Source organism: Clarias gariepinus, chromosome 3, assembly GCF_024256425.1.
Source record: "Clarias gariepinus isolate MV-2021 ecotype Netherlands chromosome 3, CGAR_prim_01v2, whole genome shotgun sequence".
In the NCBI taxonomy this organism is placed as follows: Eukaryota; Metazoa; Chordata; class Actinopteri; order Siluriformes; family Clariidae; genus Clarias; species Clarias gariepinus.
This window is the reverse complement of record NC_071102.1, coordinates 36,574,823-36,591,098: the sequence shown is the minus strand read 5'-3', so window position 1 is coordinate 36,591,098 and position 16,276 is coordinate 36,574,823. Positions and strand designations below refer to the sequence as shown.

The window sequence follows — 16,276 nt, the reverse complement described above, 5'->3', positions numbered from 1 at the left end:
TCAAGAGAAAACGACAGAAATTGTCAGTAAAGGCTTATATGTTATGCCTGAGCTGTAGATTTGGAAACTTTTAGTTCTGTAAGTTTAGTTCAATTTAGTACACCTTAGTGGTTTTGTATAATTATTTATTTTAATGTTTGCCTTAGTTTTATTTTATCCGTAAAGTCATTTGAAATACCTTTTTTTTTGTTTTTGCATCCGAGAAAAGGCTTTAAAAAAAGAATGTACTGTATGGTACTGTAATGCACTCAATTCATCTCAGTCAACTTTAATACCCCTAATCTCACCTACGCGGTTTCACGCGGTGGCCGGAAGTACCGTGCATCATAATTCACCACGAGTTTTGGCGCTGCGATTACGTTTCCATCTTTCCGCGTGAAAAATTAAACGTTTAAGCCGCCTTAAGAACATGTTTAAATATGTTAAATTTTTTTGGTGGACCTTGTAGAATTTTGCGGAACGTCGCGGCGGCTCACGGTGCACATCTCACTGCGAGTCAAGCCGCATAGGTGACATACTGTAGAGGTATATGATCTATTCCTTGTATTGTAAATAATGACAAATGTTTATTTTTAAATAAAATGCTGTATGCAGTTAAAAAAATAAAAGTAAATTTTTCTAAAAAAAAATAATAATCTTTGATTCTCTTATATATTTTACATTACTGTTTAATTTAGCAAAAGTAAATTTTATCCGATTACTCAATTAATCTATTACATTTTTGATAGAATACTCGATTACTAAAATATTTGATAGCTACAGCCCTACATTTAAAACAGTATGGTGAGGAGACTAATAGCTGCAGTAAAACTTTGGAACGGTGTAAATGTTTTTAAAAGAAGGCCGTGAGTGGAACACTCAATCCTTAAAAATCAACAGGGGCCTCATGTATCAACGCTGCGTACGCACAAAAACTTTGCTTACGCCAGTTTTCACGCTCACGGTCTGTTTACTAACAGTGAAATTATTGTGAGAATGTGCGTTCTTCCTCACCAACTTCATGTCTGGCGTACGTGTATATCATAGGTCGGCAATTAGCGGCCCCCGGGCCACATGTGGCCCGCAAGCAAAAACATCTGGCCCGTGAGATTGTTTAAACTAGAGAATGAAAATAAATTAATTATATATTTTTTTAAATCGGACTGACAGTCTCAAAAAAGCTCTTTGTTTGGAAACCTCATTTTTCAGAACAGAAATATTTCAATCTATCTAAATTCTTATTTGTTATATCTGGATACGAGGGTGAATAAGCGCATCAGCGAGGTGCAGAGCGAACGCTCAACATGCAAAAACACATGACGTCTTGTTGTGCTTTGCGAGCACCCAGGGGTCCGTTCTTCGTCTGTCTCTAACTCAGTTAGCTGGATTTGATTGTTGTGAATTTGTCCTGATCTTGGATTGTTTCGTTCTTCGATGCGCTTCTCGCATTTGCTGTCATAGCAACATATCCGTAAGCTTAAACCTGCTCGGGAGCAGGTTTATTTCATGTAAACAGGATTTAGCCTGCGCTCCTGGTGGGTTATGATTGGTTGAAATGGCGAGGTCACATCTGATTGGTTAAAGAGCATAACTGACATGGACTGATTCACGTGGGAAAAGAAAAGGATCTTGCATATATCCTTGCATCTTGCACATTTATTTTTCAGGGGTTTGTCATGAATATGCAAATAAATAATTATATATAATAAAAATAAATATTTTATAATGATAAATTATATAAACGAAACTAATTTTATAACAAACAATATAAAAGTATACATGTATTTCAAAAATATTAATATTTCTATTTTTCCATATACAACATATTTATTTTCATATTGCTTATTTTATTGTCTCATGTAATTTGTAAAGCATTAACCTATAAATTTATGTTCTAATATAATATTTAATAGCGATTATGTGGGGGGGCAATCCATGGCAGGGGGGCATTTCTGCGCATAACACGTGTTACAAAAAAAAATAGAGCCGCTCTTTTTCCATTTCGTCCACCAATCGCAGGGCTTGTGATCAGTGAGTAGACAACTCAATCCAGCCATACTAATCATCAACAACAGGTGTGCTCGAAGAACCAACCTAGCCGGATCGTAATTAGCACGATGATCTCATCTTAGATGTGTCAGTTTATCTCGGATCTCGGTTCTGTCATTTTACGAGCGCCTACCATTCATCCTCCCCTATTAATTCAATAAATTAGCCAATGTTTTGGTTGTGGCCCGCCATGTAATGGCTTGGAAAAAATCTGGCCCGAGGCCAAACTTAATTGCCGACCCCTGGTGTATATCTTGTGTGTGTTTGTTTTATTTCCGTTGGTGACTCCTAGAGGCAATTATGTTAAAATGCACACTACAAAGTATCGCACCAACACATGAAAAACATTGCTATTAATTTATAATTGATAAAATGGGTTATTGACACTATTTTTCTTCCAATTATTTGAACATTTAAAAGCATTTGCAAATGTATACAACCCTTAGTCTATGGCAATGGCAGTGCTGGCCTTATTAGAGGACATTGTCAGTGGCCAAATTCAAATTTTATTTGTCACATACACAGTCATACACATGACAGTGAAATGCTTTTTCGACTACCAGTGACCTTAAAATAAAAACTTAAACATAAGAATAAATATAAATAAAAGGTAGTAGAAAATAAAGTTAACTGGTAAAATATACTGTACAAGTAAAAATAAAGACATATTGCAGTAAAAGAAATATTGCAGAAAAATGAAATTAACTAGTAAAAGTAAAAATATACTGTGCTACCTAAAATAAAATAAGAATAAAAATATACTGTACAAATAAGAACAAAATATATATAATATAGAAATATGAAAGAAGAAAATAGAAATTTGTCCATAAGTAATTAAAAAAATGGCTGAGGTGTGCAAATATGCATAAAGTGACTGACTTCTTAAAGTGTCTTATTATTAAAGTGATTTGTGCAGTGGTCCATAATGAAAGTATAAGTATATAGTGCAAAAATTGTGCATGAATGTGTCCATACTGTCCATGAATGCCCACTGTTGGCATGTACAATGTAAAAGAGATGATATTAGTGCTGTATTGTATTGTGTTGTGAATCCGAAGGGAACGCGTTTTTAGGGATCACAGTGATTTTCTGGCCCACGATGATGACTGGCTTATTAGTCGTTTCAGATTTCCAAGAACTATCCTCTTGGAGCTCTGTGCTGAGTTGGGTCCAAATTTGGAAGGAGAGACAGCGAGGAGCCACGCATTACCCGTTCCCTTACAGGTGCTGACAACGCTTGGTTTCCTGGCAACTGGTTCTTTCTAAAGGGAACTGGCAGACCGCTCTGGGTTAAGCCAGTCGTCTTTGAGCTGTGCAATGCAAGTTGTATGGGACGGGATCATCCGCATGTCTAGCAGGTATATAAGGTTTCCATACCATGCGGTTGACCAGCCAAAGATTAAAGCGCAATTTGCAGCAATCGCCGGTTTTCCTAATGTAATCGGAGCGATCGACTGCACGCACATTGCTATAAAGGCGCCATCTGAAGACGAATTTGCATATGCGAATCGGAAACATTTCCAGTTAATAAATGTGCAAGTAATATGTGATGCTCAAATGCGCCTAACAAATATTGTGGCAAGGTGGCCTGGGACAACCCATGATTCATTCATCCTCACAAACAGGTGGGATGAGGCTCCAAAGTGGCAGGGTGCGTGATGGGTGGCTTCTTGGTGAGTGATGTGTTTATAGATATTATTCCAGCAAAGTTTTTTTTTTTTTTTGTTATTAATTCCGGAGGACAAACTTGCAAATAACACAGTTTTTCTCCGGTCTACCTCCGATAGGAGCACCTCCAAATCACATTCTGTGAAGTTTCTCTTTTTGCTTGCTTTTGCCATTGCTTTTTCGTTTGGTTTTGCCAAAGTGGAGTCATTACCATATTTATACGGGGGAGGAGGCAGGGAGGGGTTTTGCGCTCGTGCACGTGCACTCAATTTCACGTTAATTCGGATGTACAAAGAGAATATGCGTGGGATTCCGCATACGCAGTGTTTCATACATCAGATTTTTTTTTACTGCGTACGCACATTTACAGCTTTGTTCGTACGCAATGTTTTAGTGATGAATTCAACGCAAGTCTTTGTACACGAGGCCCCAGATAACTTGTTGCCAACTTGTGAAAGCGATGCATCTGTGTGGGAACGGTACGCACAATCATTCAACAGCACCACTTGCACATTACAGGAACTCGGCTGAGAGTTACTGCCACATTCCTCATAAAGTCCTGACCTCACTCCAAGCAATTTCTACATGTGTCGCCAATTAAAGGAGTTCCTGGAAGGCCAGTGTTTCAGACTTAAAACAGGCAGTTTGATCATGGCTCTGATGTTCTAAGGAAACTTTCTACCTTGATGGTATATAAGCACTAGTGAAACGTTGGGATAAGCGCATTAGTGCAGCAGGGGATTGTATAGAGTATTTACTTACAGAATATGTTCTGTTATTCTGCATGGTCATAAGTCCTGGTTTAACCTGAAGGCCCTCGTACATGATCTACAGTGAGTGTGGGAATACTGCTTCTTCATTTAAGTGTGTTAAGTTCTCCCATCGATATGCGCTTTCTTAGCCCCACCCCCGTGAAAACGGCACCGGGAGCGCGCATTCAGAGCAAGGCTCCCCGTCCAGCGGTTAAGCGCGTACCACTGAGCTACTACGGAGCGTGGTAAGGACCAAAATTGACATCCCTGGAGTGGAAGAGACGGAAAATTTCACGCGCCCTGGGAACGAAATTCATTATATCATGCATTTTATTGTTTTGTTTTTTAATCACTCTATACACAAACCATGAATTATTAATGCTAATTTTATTTGTTACCTTTTAATAGGAAATTTTATATTTTATAATAAAAAAATCGGATCATGGCCTCCGAGTGGCGCAGTGGTAAAGCGCTCGCCCTATCATCCGGAGGTCGCTGGTTCGAACCCCGGGTGATGCTGTTTTCCTCTCACAGCCGGAGGCACAGAGAGAGCTGATTGGCCGAGCTCTTTCAGGGGGGGAGGGATGAGAGGTACTTGCGCTCCCACATTAGTCACGGCGCTACAGCCAATCAGGGGCGTCTGTGAGCTCGCGCACACGGAAGGAGCGGCTAGTGCTTTCCTCCGAGTGTGTTACTCCGCCCCTAACGGTGCGTGAGCGAGCAGTTCGAAAAGATGCGGTCGGCTCGCGTCACGTGGTTCGGAGGAAACACGGGATAGCTTTCGTCCTCCCGACTGAGTGGTTGTAGTAGCCTTGATGTGTGTGGGAGCCCCCTAGTGACGGGGAGTAATTGGCCACGACTAGATTGGGGAGAAAATCGGGGAAAAAAAGAATTGGACAGGACTAAATTTATAAAAAAAAAAAAAAAAAAAAATCGGATCAGTACCAGTGCTGATTCTTTTTTGTACTCACTTTGGGTTTATTTGGATATATTTCATTTTATAACCTAGTGGGTTGATATCATGGCATTAAATGTAAATGATCTTAAATTATTATTATTATTATTAATGTCTTGAGGTCCCTATTAGCTACAGTGACAATTCCAGATGTGCTTCTATTGCTATACTGAATATACTGTACAACAAACAGTATCTGACCGAGACAAAGACACTTCTATTTATCGGGATAAGTTTCCCTTGCTATAACAAACATTTGGAATGATGAATGAACCTCGGCTGATTCACAATGGTGCTATTTTGACAGCTGTGAGCATGATCTGGTAGCATGAACTCCAGCCACCAGGATGTGTTTCTGCTGCTATAATCAACATATTACAGTATAGAGCTCTTACAGCTCTTACAGTTAGAGCTACTACTACTTATTTAGAACGCGAACATATGAACATACTTAGTGTTATAATGATGAAACTCAGAGAGCCGCAGTAACAGTCTGATACATTACTCGGAAACAACCCCGGTTCGGAACCATAAGAAATCAGAGTGGAAACAGTATCTGACGGAGACAATTCTATCCATCGGGATGTGTTTCCCTCGCCTCAGCAGCAGGCAGGCTCGCGCCTCGCCATGGTTACGCCAGAGCCCGCGTACTTGTGCACTAAACAGTATGGGAGGGTCGCGAGCCGCCTCACAGCCTTTATGATGACGTAGAACTCTCACGCGCTGCGTAGTGCGCGAGTATGCGACTGATATAAAGGGGGGCAAAGGGGGAGGGGGAGTCTGTGTGACAGGGCGTGGACTGGAGCCGGCCGGAGACAGCAGCAGCGCGCGCACGCCTTATAATACACACATTCATCACCGAGAGCGGAATAAAAAAGCTTCGAGATCACAGATAAAGGTAAAAATACTTTTATTTTTGCATAGTATTCATCATTACACTATAAATTCTTTCATATTGAGCCTTTGTTATTCCTGCGCGCGCTGATGTTTCTGTGAAGACGTCGTGTAAATTATTATATATATAATATATCCGTAATAGCTTTGCGTCTTTCTAATACAGACATATTTATATATATATTTTTTAAAGATGTCTGTATGATGTGATATGATGAGTATTTTCAGTTGGATATAAATATGTCTGAGAAATGTGGTTATATTTAGTCTGTCACAAGGCTCGACATCTTTAAATATCTGCGGCAAATATTTCTCCAAACACACACATTTATACATTTAATATGTTTTTAACATATTAATATAGGTTTAAAACATTGGTTTTATGATCAAATATAAGGACTGCTTATAATAAACGCAATTAGTGATGTGGGGTTGCCAGATTGGCGGTAACTGCTTCACTGTAAACACTGATTTAATTACAACAAATTATTTCCTGCACTTTGAATAATTATAAATACAATTAAATTTTAAACACTATTTTAGACTTTGTCGTCAAGCCTGATATAGAGTTACATTACCAGGTAGTGTTTCGAACTCAATCTGGCAACCCAGAGCTGCATTACACAGCAAAATCCATCAATTTACAGAACCCTAGATTTTCTTTGTATGGAAATTACTTTGAACTTTTACAGAGTGCAAACCATAAACAATCAATTATATAAATATTATGTTACGTTTATTTTTAATGTAATATTTAGGATTGTATATGTTTAAAATATATTTATATGAATATTATTTTTGGAAGGAGCTGTTTATGGTGATGTACAGGGTTGCCAGATCTTGAAGAGATTAATTTTAACCTAAAATTCTAATAAACCCTAATTCTTTATATTAGATAAATGTAATAAACAATTATTTCAAATATATATTGTTAGATATTCACATTCAAGTGTTTGCACTTTGTCCCCTTCTAAAAAAAAAAAGAATATATTGCAGTATAATAAATGAATGTATAATTTCTTAATATAAAGGTTTTAATTTTGGCATGATTATAATCACAAACACTCTGCCCTATACGCCACACCCATTCAGGCCGCACCTATCACAAAAACTATATCTAAAAAACAAACAAACAACATTTTAATTATAGCTTACATTTACACAAATTACTTTCTTAACTAGGTTGTAGAGGGAGGTAAAAATGATGTTGGTATGTGTTACTGCAAGAAAAGATCTGATGTCCATCACAATAAACATGTCCTTAATTTCTAACAAAAGTGTCATGTAAAATCTTGATTTTGTTGTTACCACACAGATTAAAATGTTGGACATCACAAGCAACCAGTTCGACTCGTTCCTGTTCTGGAGGCAGCCCATCGCCACCCTCGATCTGTCCGAGCTCGAGGACCTGGGACTTGCCGAGCCGAAATCCAAAGACGGGAAAAAGGGAAAGAGTTTCCCTAAACTTGATGAAGGCGACAATGACCTGGGGCTGTCCGAATTCTCCACCTTCAACTACTGGAAGGAGCCGATCGCCAGCATCGACATGCTGGATTTAAATCTGCTATTGCTGTGAAACTGTTCCCTCACATGGCTACAAGCCCACCCCCTTCCCCATGTCTGGCACCACAGCTCCACCCCCACACTTACAGCTTCTCCCCTGACACTGCACGCCTACTGATTATGCTTAATCAATTTATCTTCTTTTCATGTGTTTTCTGTCCTAATGCAGACTGGAGTCTCAAGTGTTAAAGTAAAAGTAAAGAAAGCAAAATAAAATTTTTCATGGATATGGAAGTGTAAAAGAGCAGCAGCTCATGAGCATGCATCCCGCAGATCACTCACACACAAAGTGGCTGCGTTTGCATCAGCTGTAAATTGTATTATTCTGATTCTCAGTGTTCCAGTCCTGTGTGACGATTTATAATGCCTTTTATTAAACATGGCCAAGTGAAATGTGAATAAAGGACAGAAGTGTTTTCTCAATGACCACTGTTTGTGTATTTTATCATCACATTAAACACCAGCCATATTCACTTTATAATACTGTAGTTATTACTGGCATTTTTTACATTAATAAATTAATTTATATTCTGTAACGTCGGAATTATATATAGAGGACAAACTGGATGTTGTGAAAATGTATATTGTTATAGTGGTGCAAATGGAAATGTACATTGTCATCAGATATTTACCAGCATATTTATTATAATGATTTATATTTAAAATATTATACAATATGATGTCTTAATTAAGAGGGATAGTGAATTTTATTTAGTCATTTTAGAAAAAAGCATTTAAGTATTATAATATTAAGCAGCTATTGTATAAAAGCATTTATGCATTTCAGCCGTGAAAATATTAGCTAATCCCAGTAAAAATATTCATTTTAAATTATTCTGATAAATATTTATTGGTGCACCTGTTTATTTGCATTGAGCAAGTATCTTTTTAGTAGCTTGGTTTTAAATATATTATTAAATCCAGCATGTAACTATTCACAACACCACTTTTACTCAACATTTAGAGTTCACTTATAATCTTCAGGCAGAGATCTAATCTAGATATCTACAATACTGCAAAGTGTTATTGAATTCTGTCTAGCGTTGACTAAAGACGCACCCACAGTATGACACCTGCGCAGTATGCTGTGAAAACATGCGGTTTCTAATCTGCCACATAACTGCTTAAACCTTCACCTTTAGTCAACATTTTGATTTCATTTATGGCGCAGGTTTAACTTCAGGCAAATACCTAAGAATTGCAGAAGTTTCCTTAAATTCTGTTCAGACAGTTTTGCCTGATGCTGTGACTAAATCTGGTTGGAAATATCAAATTCAAATTTTATTTGTCACATAGAGTGAAATGCTTATACGACTGCCAGTGACCTTAAACAAATAAAAGCTTATGCATAAGAAATAAATATGAATAAAAGAAATACATTAGAAAATAAAATTTACTAGTAAACTATACTGTACAAAGTAAAATATACTTTACAAATAACTAAATATTAATATAGCAAATTCTATTTTCTTCTTCTATATTTCTATAAAATATAGAAGAAGAGAATAGAAATTTGTCAAAAACAGAAATTTAGAATTGTAGAAATGGTTGGGGTGTGCAAATAGGCATAAAAAGTGACTTCTTAAAGTGACTTATTGAAGTGATTTGTGCAGTGGTCCATGCAAGTGTGCATGAATGTGTCCAAAGTGGCCATGAATGCCCAGTCAGTGTTAAAATGTAAAAAAAAAAAAAAAAAAGGTATATATGCAGACAATTTTTTTTCTAAAACTAGTTTTGGGTCCTCCAATGTATGAAACGTAAATATATCACTGAATAAGCGACTTCTGACCATTGTACCGACAAATCCTTTCTTTTATTTATATAAATGTGCGGATCAGTTTTTCCCCAGACCGACAGGTGGCGGTGTCTACTTCGCCAGAAAACTTTTTTTTAAAATATATATTTCTTCTTTAATGTATTTTTCGTGATCATTTTAAACACAGATAATTTTAATTTCCGGAGACGGAATATATATAATTAAAATGGAATCACGAATAAAACACTAACAATGAGCTAATAACAAACTAATACAACTGTAACCGCAAAACGTTTTAAATTTTAACTATCACAAATTAAAACGCTAAGGGTGAAGAGAAAGAAGAAGTAGTTGTAGCCAATCAGCGCCACCGAGCGGCTGGGTGTTGAATGTTTTCTTGTTCCCTATATAAGCGCCCTACCGCGACTGTGTGTTAGTTATTTATCCGCCCTACTTAGTGCATTTTATCTTAGATACTGTGGGATTTGGGATACGGCTTGAGAAAGTGTTTGTGGGGGGAAAGACTAGCTAAAAGTGGACCAAAAGTTGAGATAAAGTGAAAAAGCGTGTGCGTGAACGCGAGAAGGTTTGTAAGTTTATATTGTACGTTAATACTTATTTACAATGTCAGAGCGTTGGTGTTTATTTGGTCTGAAGGTTTACGCGCGAACAGGTATTTGGGCTAACATTAGGTGATTAGCGTGCTAGCCATGCTAACTGCGCGCGCTGCCTGGGCTAGTTTTCCGTTCGCGCTGCACTTTAAACCTGTACTTTATTTGCATTATTAATCTCATAAATACATATTAATCTCCTATAAATGTATGATTAGGGATGGTATGTTTTTGTCCTGCAGCGCAGGGTGTTCTCTGTGTGTTTATTAGTTTAATAACATGAACTTTTACTCACAGGATTTTATTACACCGTGTAAATAATATCGCGTTTTAATTTAATTTATTACCTTGACGTCACAATATATAAATATTTATGAATGTTAGTGTTGTTTGATGTGTAGTTTAGATATAAATGCTTTATAAATTATATATTAATGTTTGTTTGTTTTGAGTCTCAGTTTTGAATTTGTTTCTCTCCAAACTTAAATCTGTAATTAATTATGAATGAGATTCATGTAGATTTAAAGTGAATTCATGAATGAATTAAAAATAAATAATACACGAGTTTATCATTAATACATAAACCTTAGTAAGCACACTAGTAAAAAGTTAGATTAAAATAAAAATAAGTATTTATACAAAAAAATAAATCTAATATCCATAGACTTATAGTCTGTTTGTTTCTAAAAGTTTAGCCGTGCATCAATTTGACTTTATTTTTAATAAACTTTAAAAAAACAATTTTTTATAGTTATTTAATTAAATCATTTTAAAGAAAGTTTTATTCTCACAATTTGATGTAAAAATATTCAGAGCCAAACAAAACAATAATTTCTTCTCATCAAATGTTTGTGCCCCATCCGCAGTTCTTAATCCTGTGTGGCCCCCTTTAGCACCAGTGAGATCCTGCAGTCTGTTGATGTTGTTGTTGATGATGATGATAATGATGATGATGAGGGCCTTTACTGTCTCAGTATAAAGCCTCCAGGTGGTGTAACATTCCCAGGTTGTCCTGCATAAGGCAGACATTTGAGATCTCCAAAGAGCGACTGATGATGTGAAGGCCAGGAGGCCGTTAGGGGTAACACAGTGCTTATGGTTAGATCCAGAAAGTTCAGCTTTGGTCTGAATGACCTGAGGACCGTCTAGGTGCTGTTTATTGTGATGTAAGGCCTCTGTTTTGTGGCATAGTAATTGCTTTATTCCCGACCATGTAGCCTGTGCTTGTTTAGGTTCCTCCTCACGGTGTGTCTCAAAGCAGCCACAGCGCTTTACTGCAGGCAGGCCTGGACTCCAGCTCGAAGTTGCTCTTGGGTTTTTCGAAAAAGTGTTCCTGGCAGTCGTGGCCGAAAACCGCTTGTTTTCCGTGTCTTCATCAGAGCTTGAAAAATAAATAAGATGTACTGTAGAATATGGTTTCTAGATGATTGCTTCTGTTTTCTGAAAACTGCATAATATTTTCCAAATTTTGCCAGGGAGACGACATCAAAAAGTTTTAAGATTTGCGCGTCACAGATCCAGTTGCTTTCATTGTGCGTCCTCCCTCAGATGCTTTATAACCTGACGACAGTAGAATTCCGTATTGACGCTCTGGCCCCTGGGGATGAATTCTCGATTCACAATGCCGCAGATGTTGAAAAAGACGATGAGCATGCAGTCAGGCGAGCTGCAGACTTGCCTTACATCTTTTGGTTGTGGAGATGAAGGCTTTTGCTTCGTCTAGGAATTTTTGTCACCGGTAATCATGGACGGGTCATTCACGGCGCGCCGATGGAGTCCTTAGCAGACTTGGACGTGATATTCCTTCTGCTTCTGGGTTCAAATCCTACGTTAGGATCGTTTGCGCTGTTCTGTTTGACACTTGAACAATGGCAGCAGTGTTGTGGATTGTTCTCTGAGAATCCTCATGCACAAATTGGCAAATAGTCTTGACATTTTTAAACTCGTTGAGGGTCTTCCTGATTTCTCGTCTTCCAGTGATGTTCTTCCGCTTGGCACTCAAAACACCTTGAATGACTCATTGCAGCATCTCACTGCTGTTCCTGATGAAATAGTTGTAACACATGAATATCAGAATAGCACCGCTTGCACCACTCCCAGTGTACACAAGACTGGGTCATGAGGGTCTGAGCTCCCTGTGACGTGCAGCCTTGTGCGACCATCTGTTGGCGTGTTACAAAACTAGTCTTAAAATGTTTTGATATATTTATATATTATATTAGTTATGTTTCTGATGAAATGAGAGCGTTTACACTATTATCAGAAACATAACTGAAGAGCTTTACCCTTTTCCTCCTTACACTGAGGTGTATGTGTGTGTTGAGCATGCGCTGTTACTATGGAAACAATATCTCATCATAGCGAGTGTCTTAATATAATTCTGCACTAATAGCAATAATCAAAAGCTTCTGACCAATCAGAGTGCAGGACTTAGCAGCAGTGTGCATCAATGAGATATTAGTGTGTGTGTGTGTGACTCTGTTTGTTTATATGTTGACAGTTGTTGCAGATGTCTCTGGTGGATTTGGGGAAGCGGCTTTTAGAGGCTGCGCGTAACGGTGAGGATGAAGAAGTGAGGAAGCTGATGACCAACGGCGCCCCCTTCACCACAGACTGGGTAAATACACACACACACACACACACACACACACACACACACACACACAAAAAAAAAAAACCATATAAATAAACACATATAACACACACGTATATAATCAAACACACATATATAAATAAATAAACACACAGATATACACACAAGTATATAAATAAACACACATACAGTATATAAGCACATAAACACACACACACAAATGAATATAAATAAACATACATAAATAAATAGACACACATAGATAAATACACACACACATCACAGGTCACAGTGCTTCATGATGTTTGGTATAAATTGGATCAGATGAATCTGGAGGTTTCTAAAATATCTTTCAGCAAATCTCTTTAGTGTTGTTGTGTTTTGCCCCCCATTAATCGATGAACATTTGATTTTCTCATGGTGTGTGTGTGTCTGTGCTGTACAGTTGGGGGCGTCGCCGCTGCACTTGGCGGCGCAGTACGGTCATCGCTCCACCGCCGAGGTGCTGCTGAGAGCTGGCATCTGTAAGGACGCTCGCACCAAAGTGGACAGGACCCCGCTGCACATGGCTGCCACCGAGGGACACGAGCTCATCGTCGACTTACTGATCAGGGTGAGACGCTCTTCACCCGCTCGGTGCTCTCCCAGTCCCCCTTTCCCCCTGGCTTAAAGATGAGTCTCTTCCTTTAAGCCAGCATTGTTCTCCTAATTAAAGGTGTGTGTGTGTGTGTTCAGAATGGAGCGGATGTGAACGCTAAAGACATGCTGAAGATGACGGCGCTGCACTGGGCCACTCAGCACGGGCACCACGACGTCGCTCAGCTTCTTATCAAACACGGAGCCGACGTGCACGCGCTCAGCAAGTTCGACAAATCGCCCTTCGACATCGCGCTCGACATCCAGCACCCAGAGCTCGCTAACCTCTTGCAGGTCTGATGTCATATCCTGTCCTTCTGTCTCTTACACTCACTCTCTTAAACGTATCATATCATCTGTTCTCTAATTTGTGTGTGTGTGTAGGACGGGATGCAGAAGCAGGTGAACAGGAATGCAGAGTCGTCCATCGCTCCACAGTTCATCATTCAGGGAGGAGTAATTAACTTCGCTGACCTCGTCAAATCCAACACAGGTACCGTATTTAAACCTGCTGTGGGAACCGAACCCGCGTCAAACTCAGACGCAGGCGTGATGACCACAGCTACAACTACCCTAATGACAGAGCAGCGTTTAGTGTTTTGATTAAAAGAAATAACATTGAGCCCTGTCTTTATCTGTGTGCGGGTGTGTGCAGGTAACAGCGAGGACGCGGTCGCCGTTAGCGCTTTGGACCAACAGGTAATGAGTGAGACCGGACAGAGGGTGGTTACCATAGTAACAGATCAGCAGGGTCACCTACAGACGAGACTCACACAGCCGCTGTACGTCACTATGCAGAACGGACGGCAAGGTAGAGACACACACACACACACACACACACACACTTGTTAGTGTTTATGAGAGCTGTGTCAGCACACATGGGGTGATTTTTTTTTTTTAAATAATTCTATATCATACACATGGAGTTATTACAGAAGTCTAAATAAAACGTCACAGTACTTTTTAATCTTCATTCGTGTGTTCATATTTATTATACGCTTATTAATATGTTATTTACATACATTAGTATCAGATGTTTATTTGTATTTATTATGCATTCTTTAATTATATATTCTGTGCATCAATTTCGCCTTTTTCTGCTTTTATTTTCTAACTCATACTTGTGTGCCTATTAAGCCATATTAACAGTTTATATTTATTTACAGATGTTTAAGCTTTTTGCACTAATCGACTAATTCTATTTATCATTTCAAAAGTTGTATTTTATTTTATTTGGTATTTGCACCGAGAAATTTTTTTCTTTTTTTATTAAATTGACCACACATTGTTAGGTAGTATATAAGCCCTGTGTTACAGTTCGTTTGTGTGTGTGTGTTTCAGTGCTGGCTGTCCCCTCGGGTCAGTTCACACAGGAGTCAGTGGATGAAGAAGCAGAGCCTCCTGTACGACGGAGGAAAATCGAAGTGGTCGCTACGAATCACATCGACAACAGGGACACGGTGAGACACTCCGTCTCTCTTACACACACACCTCCTAATGTATGTACAGCTTATCTAAATCTCATTTAGATCACATCTGTGTGTTAATGTTCTCTGCGCTGAAATGACTAAACAACGGTTTATAACTTTAGGTTTTAAGTTATAAAGAGGACGAATGCATTAAACAGACACAAGAGGGCGTCTGAGACCATTTTTTTTCCCCACACTGGCTACAGGAGCAGCTGCAGCGGCGTCTGGCCGAAGCCAACATGGCGGCCCAGCTGTACCGACAGCAGCTGCTGCAGAAGGAGCAGGAGGCTGAGGAGTACCGCATGCAGTTGGAGGCCATGACAGAGCGAGTGATCACGCAGGACGGTGAGTGTGTGGAGGAGAAGCAGGAGGACGCCGAGGAGGAGGTGGTGCTGCTGGCTGACGGAGACGTGATGCTCAACACAGAGGAGATCGACTCCACCGCCGACATCTCATAACACCTCGGACCTCACGGACTTGCACCTTTACAGCCCTGTGTGTGTGTGTATGTGTTGCCTTTTCATCTCTGGATCAAGAACAAAAGTGTCTACACATATTTGTTTATAAGAGAAGAAACTCTACTTTTCCTGTTTGTTTTTTTAATAACTGCGCCTGCTTTAGTAAAATGATCAGTGTTTATCGTCTGACTGAGAGAATGATGTTACTTTTTTTTTTTTTCACTTTTGTTTTTCCAAAGACCAAATTTAATGTCGGCTCTTATAAATACACCGATTGTGCCCAGTTTCTAACTCGTCTTCAGTGGTGTGTGGGTGTGTGTTTATTTCCGTCAGAGTGCTGATACAGCCACGACTCTGTTCTTAGATTTCACTGTGAAACTTTAAAAGGATTTAAACCTTACAGGATACGGTTTCTCTGAGGGTAGACTCGGACTGATCTGTGCTTCTAAACTCCAAGGAGAAGTGAAGCTCCTGTGCTGGACGACTGAACGCCTGCAGCAGCTCAGGAGGTGGGACGAGGACGTATTGTGATGAGTGTATAAGGCTTAAGAATGGGTTGGTTTCTGTCAGGCTCGATAAAGGAGGTGTGGCCTCCATCAGTTTTAAAGGTGGTCTATTGTCCAACATTCTTAATAAAGGAGGTGTGGCCTCCATCTTTTGTAATGAAGGTCAGGCTGCCACCTTTTTTCGTAAAGGAGGTGTGGCCTCCATCAGTTTTAAAGGTGGTCTTGTGTGCATCAGTCTTAAAGAGGAATGGCCTCTACCTCTCTTAACAAAGGAGGTGTGGCTTCAATAAATCTTAATTAAAAAAAGGCCATGGCCTAATGCATTCTCAATAAAGAAGGTGTGGCCTGTTCATGTTCATGCCCCAAGAAACCTAACACAACTCTGTC

General features: G+C 39.1%; 2 protein-coding genes across 3 annotated transcripts; both read left to right on the top strand.

The window, feature by feature from the left end:
- The first annotated feature begins 6,200 nt into the window (after positions 1–6,200).
- On the top strand, positions 6,201–8,286 carry mllt11 (MLLT11 transcription factor 7 cofactor). Its single transcript, XM_053493148.1, has 2 exons — positions 6,201–6,301; positions 7,613–8,286. Exon 2 carries the CDS (start codon positions 7,619–7,621, stop codon positions 7,871–7,873), a length of 255 nt encoding a protein of 84 aa, XP_053349123.1. The 5' UTR covers positions 6,201–6,301; positions 7,613–7,618; the 3' UTR covers positions 7,874–8,286.
- A 1,798-nt stretch (positions 8,287–10,084) lies between these two features.
- gabpb2a (GA binding protein transcription factor subunit beta 2a) lies at positions 10,085–15,684 on the top strand. 2 transcript variants are annotated; one of them, XM_053493287.1, is made up of 8 exons: positions 10,085–10,202; positions 12,728–12,844; positions 13,266–13,433; positions 13,556–13,750; positions 13,841–13,949; positions 14,112–14,267; positions 14,798–14,916; positions 15,132–15,684. In XM_053493287.1, the coding sequence occupies exons 2-8, from the start codon at positions 12,737–12,739 to the stop codon at positions 15,381–15,383; spliced, it is 1,107 nt and encodes a 368-aa protein (XP_053349262.1). In that variant the 5' UTR covers positions 10,085–10,202; positions 12,728–12,736; the 3' UTR covers positions 15,384–15,684. The 2 variants fall into 2 exon arrangements, with proteins under 2 accessions (XP_053349262.1, XP_053349263.1); XM_053493288.1 differs by having other exon boundaries at positions 10,097–10,202; positions 12,737–12,844.
- The last annotated feature ends 592 nt before the right edge of the window (positions 15,685–16,276 follow it).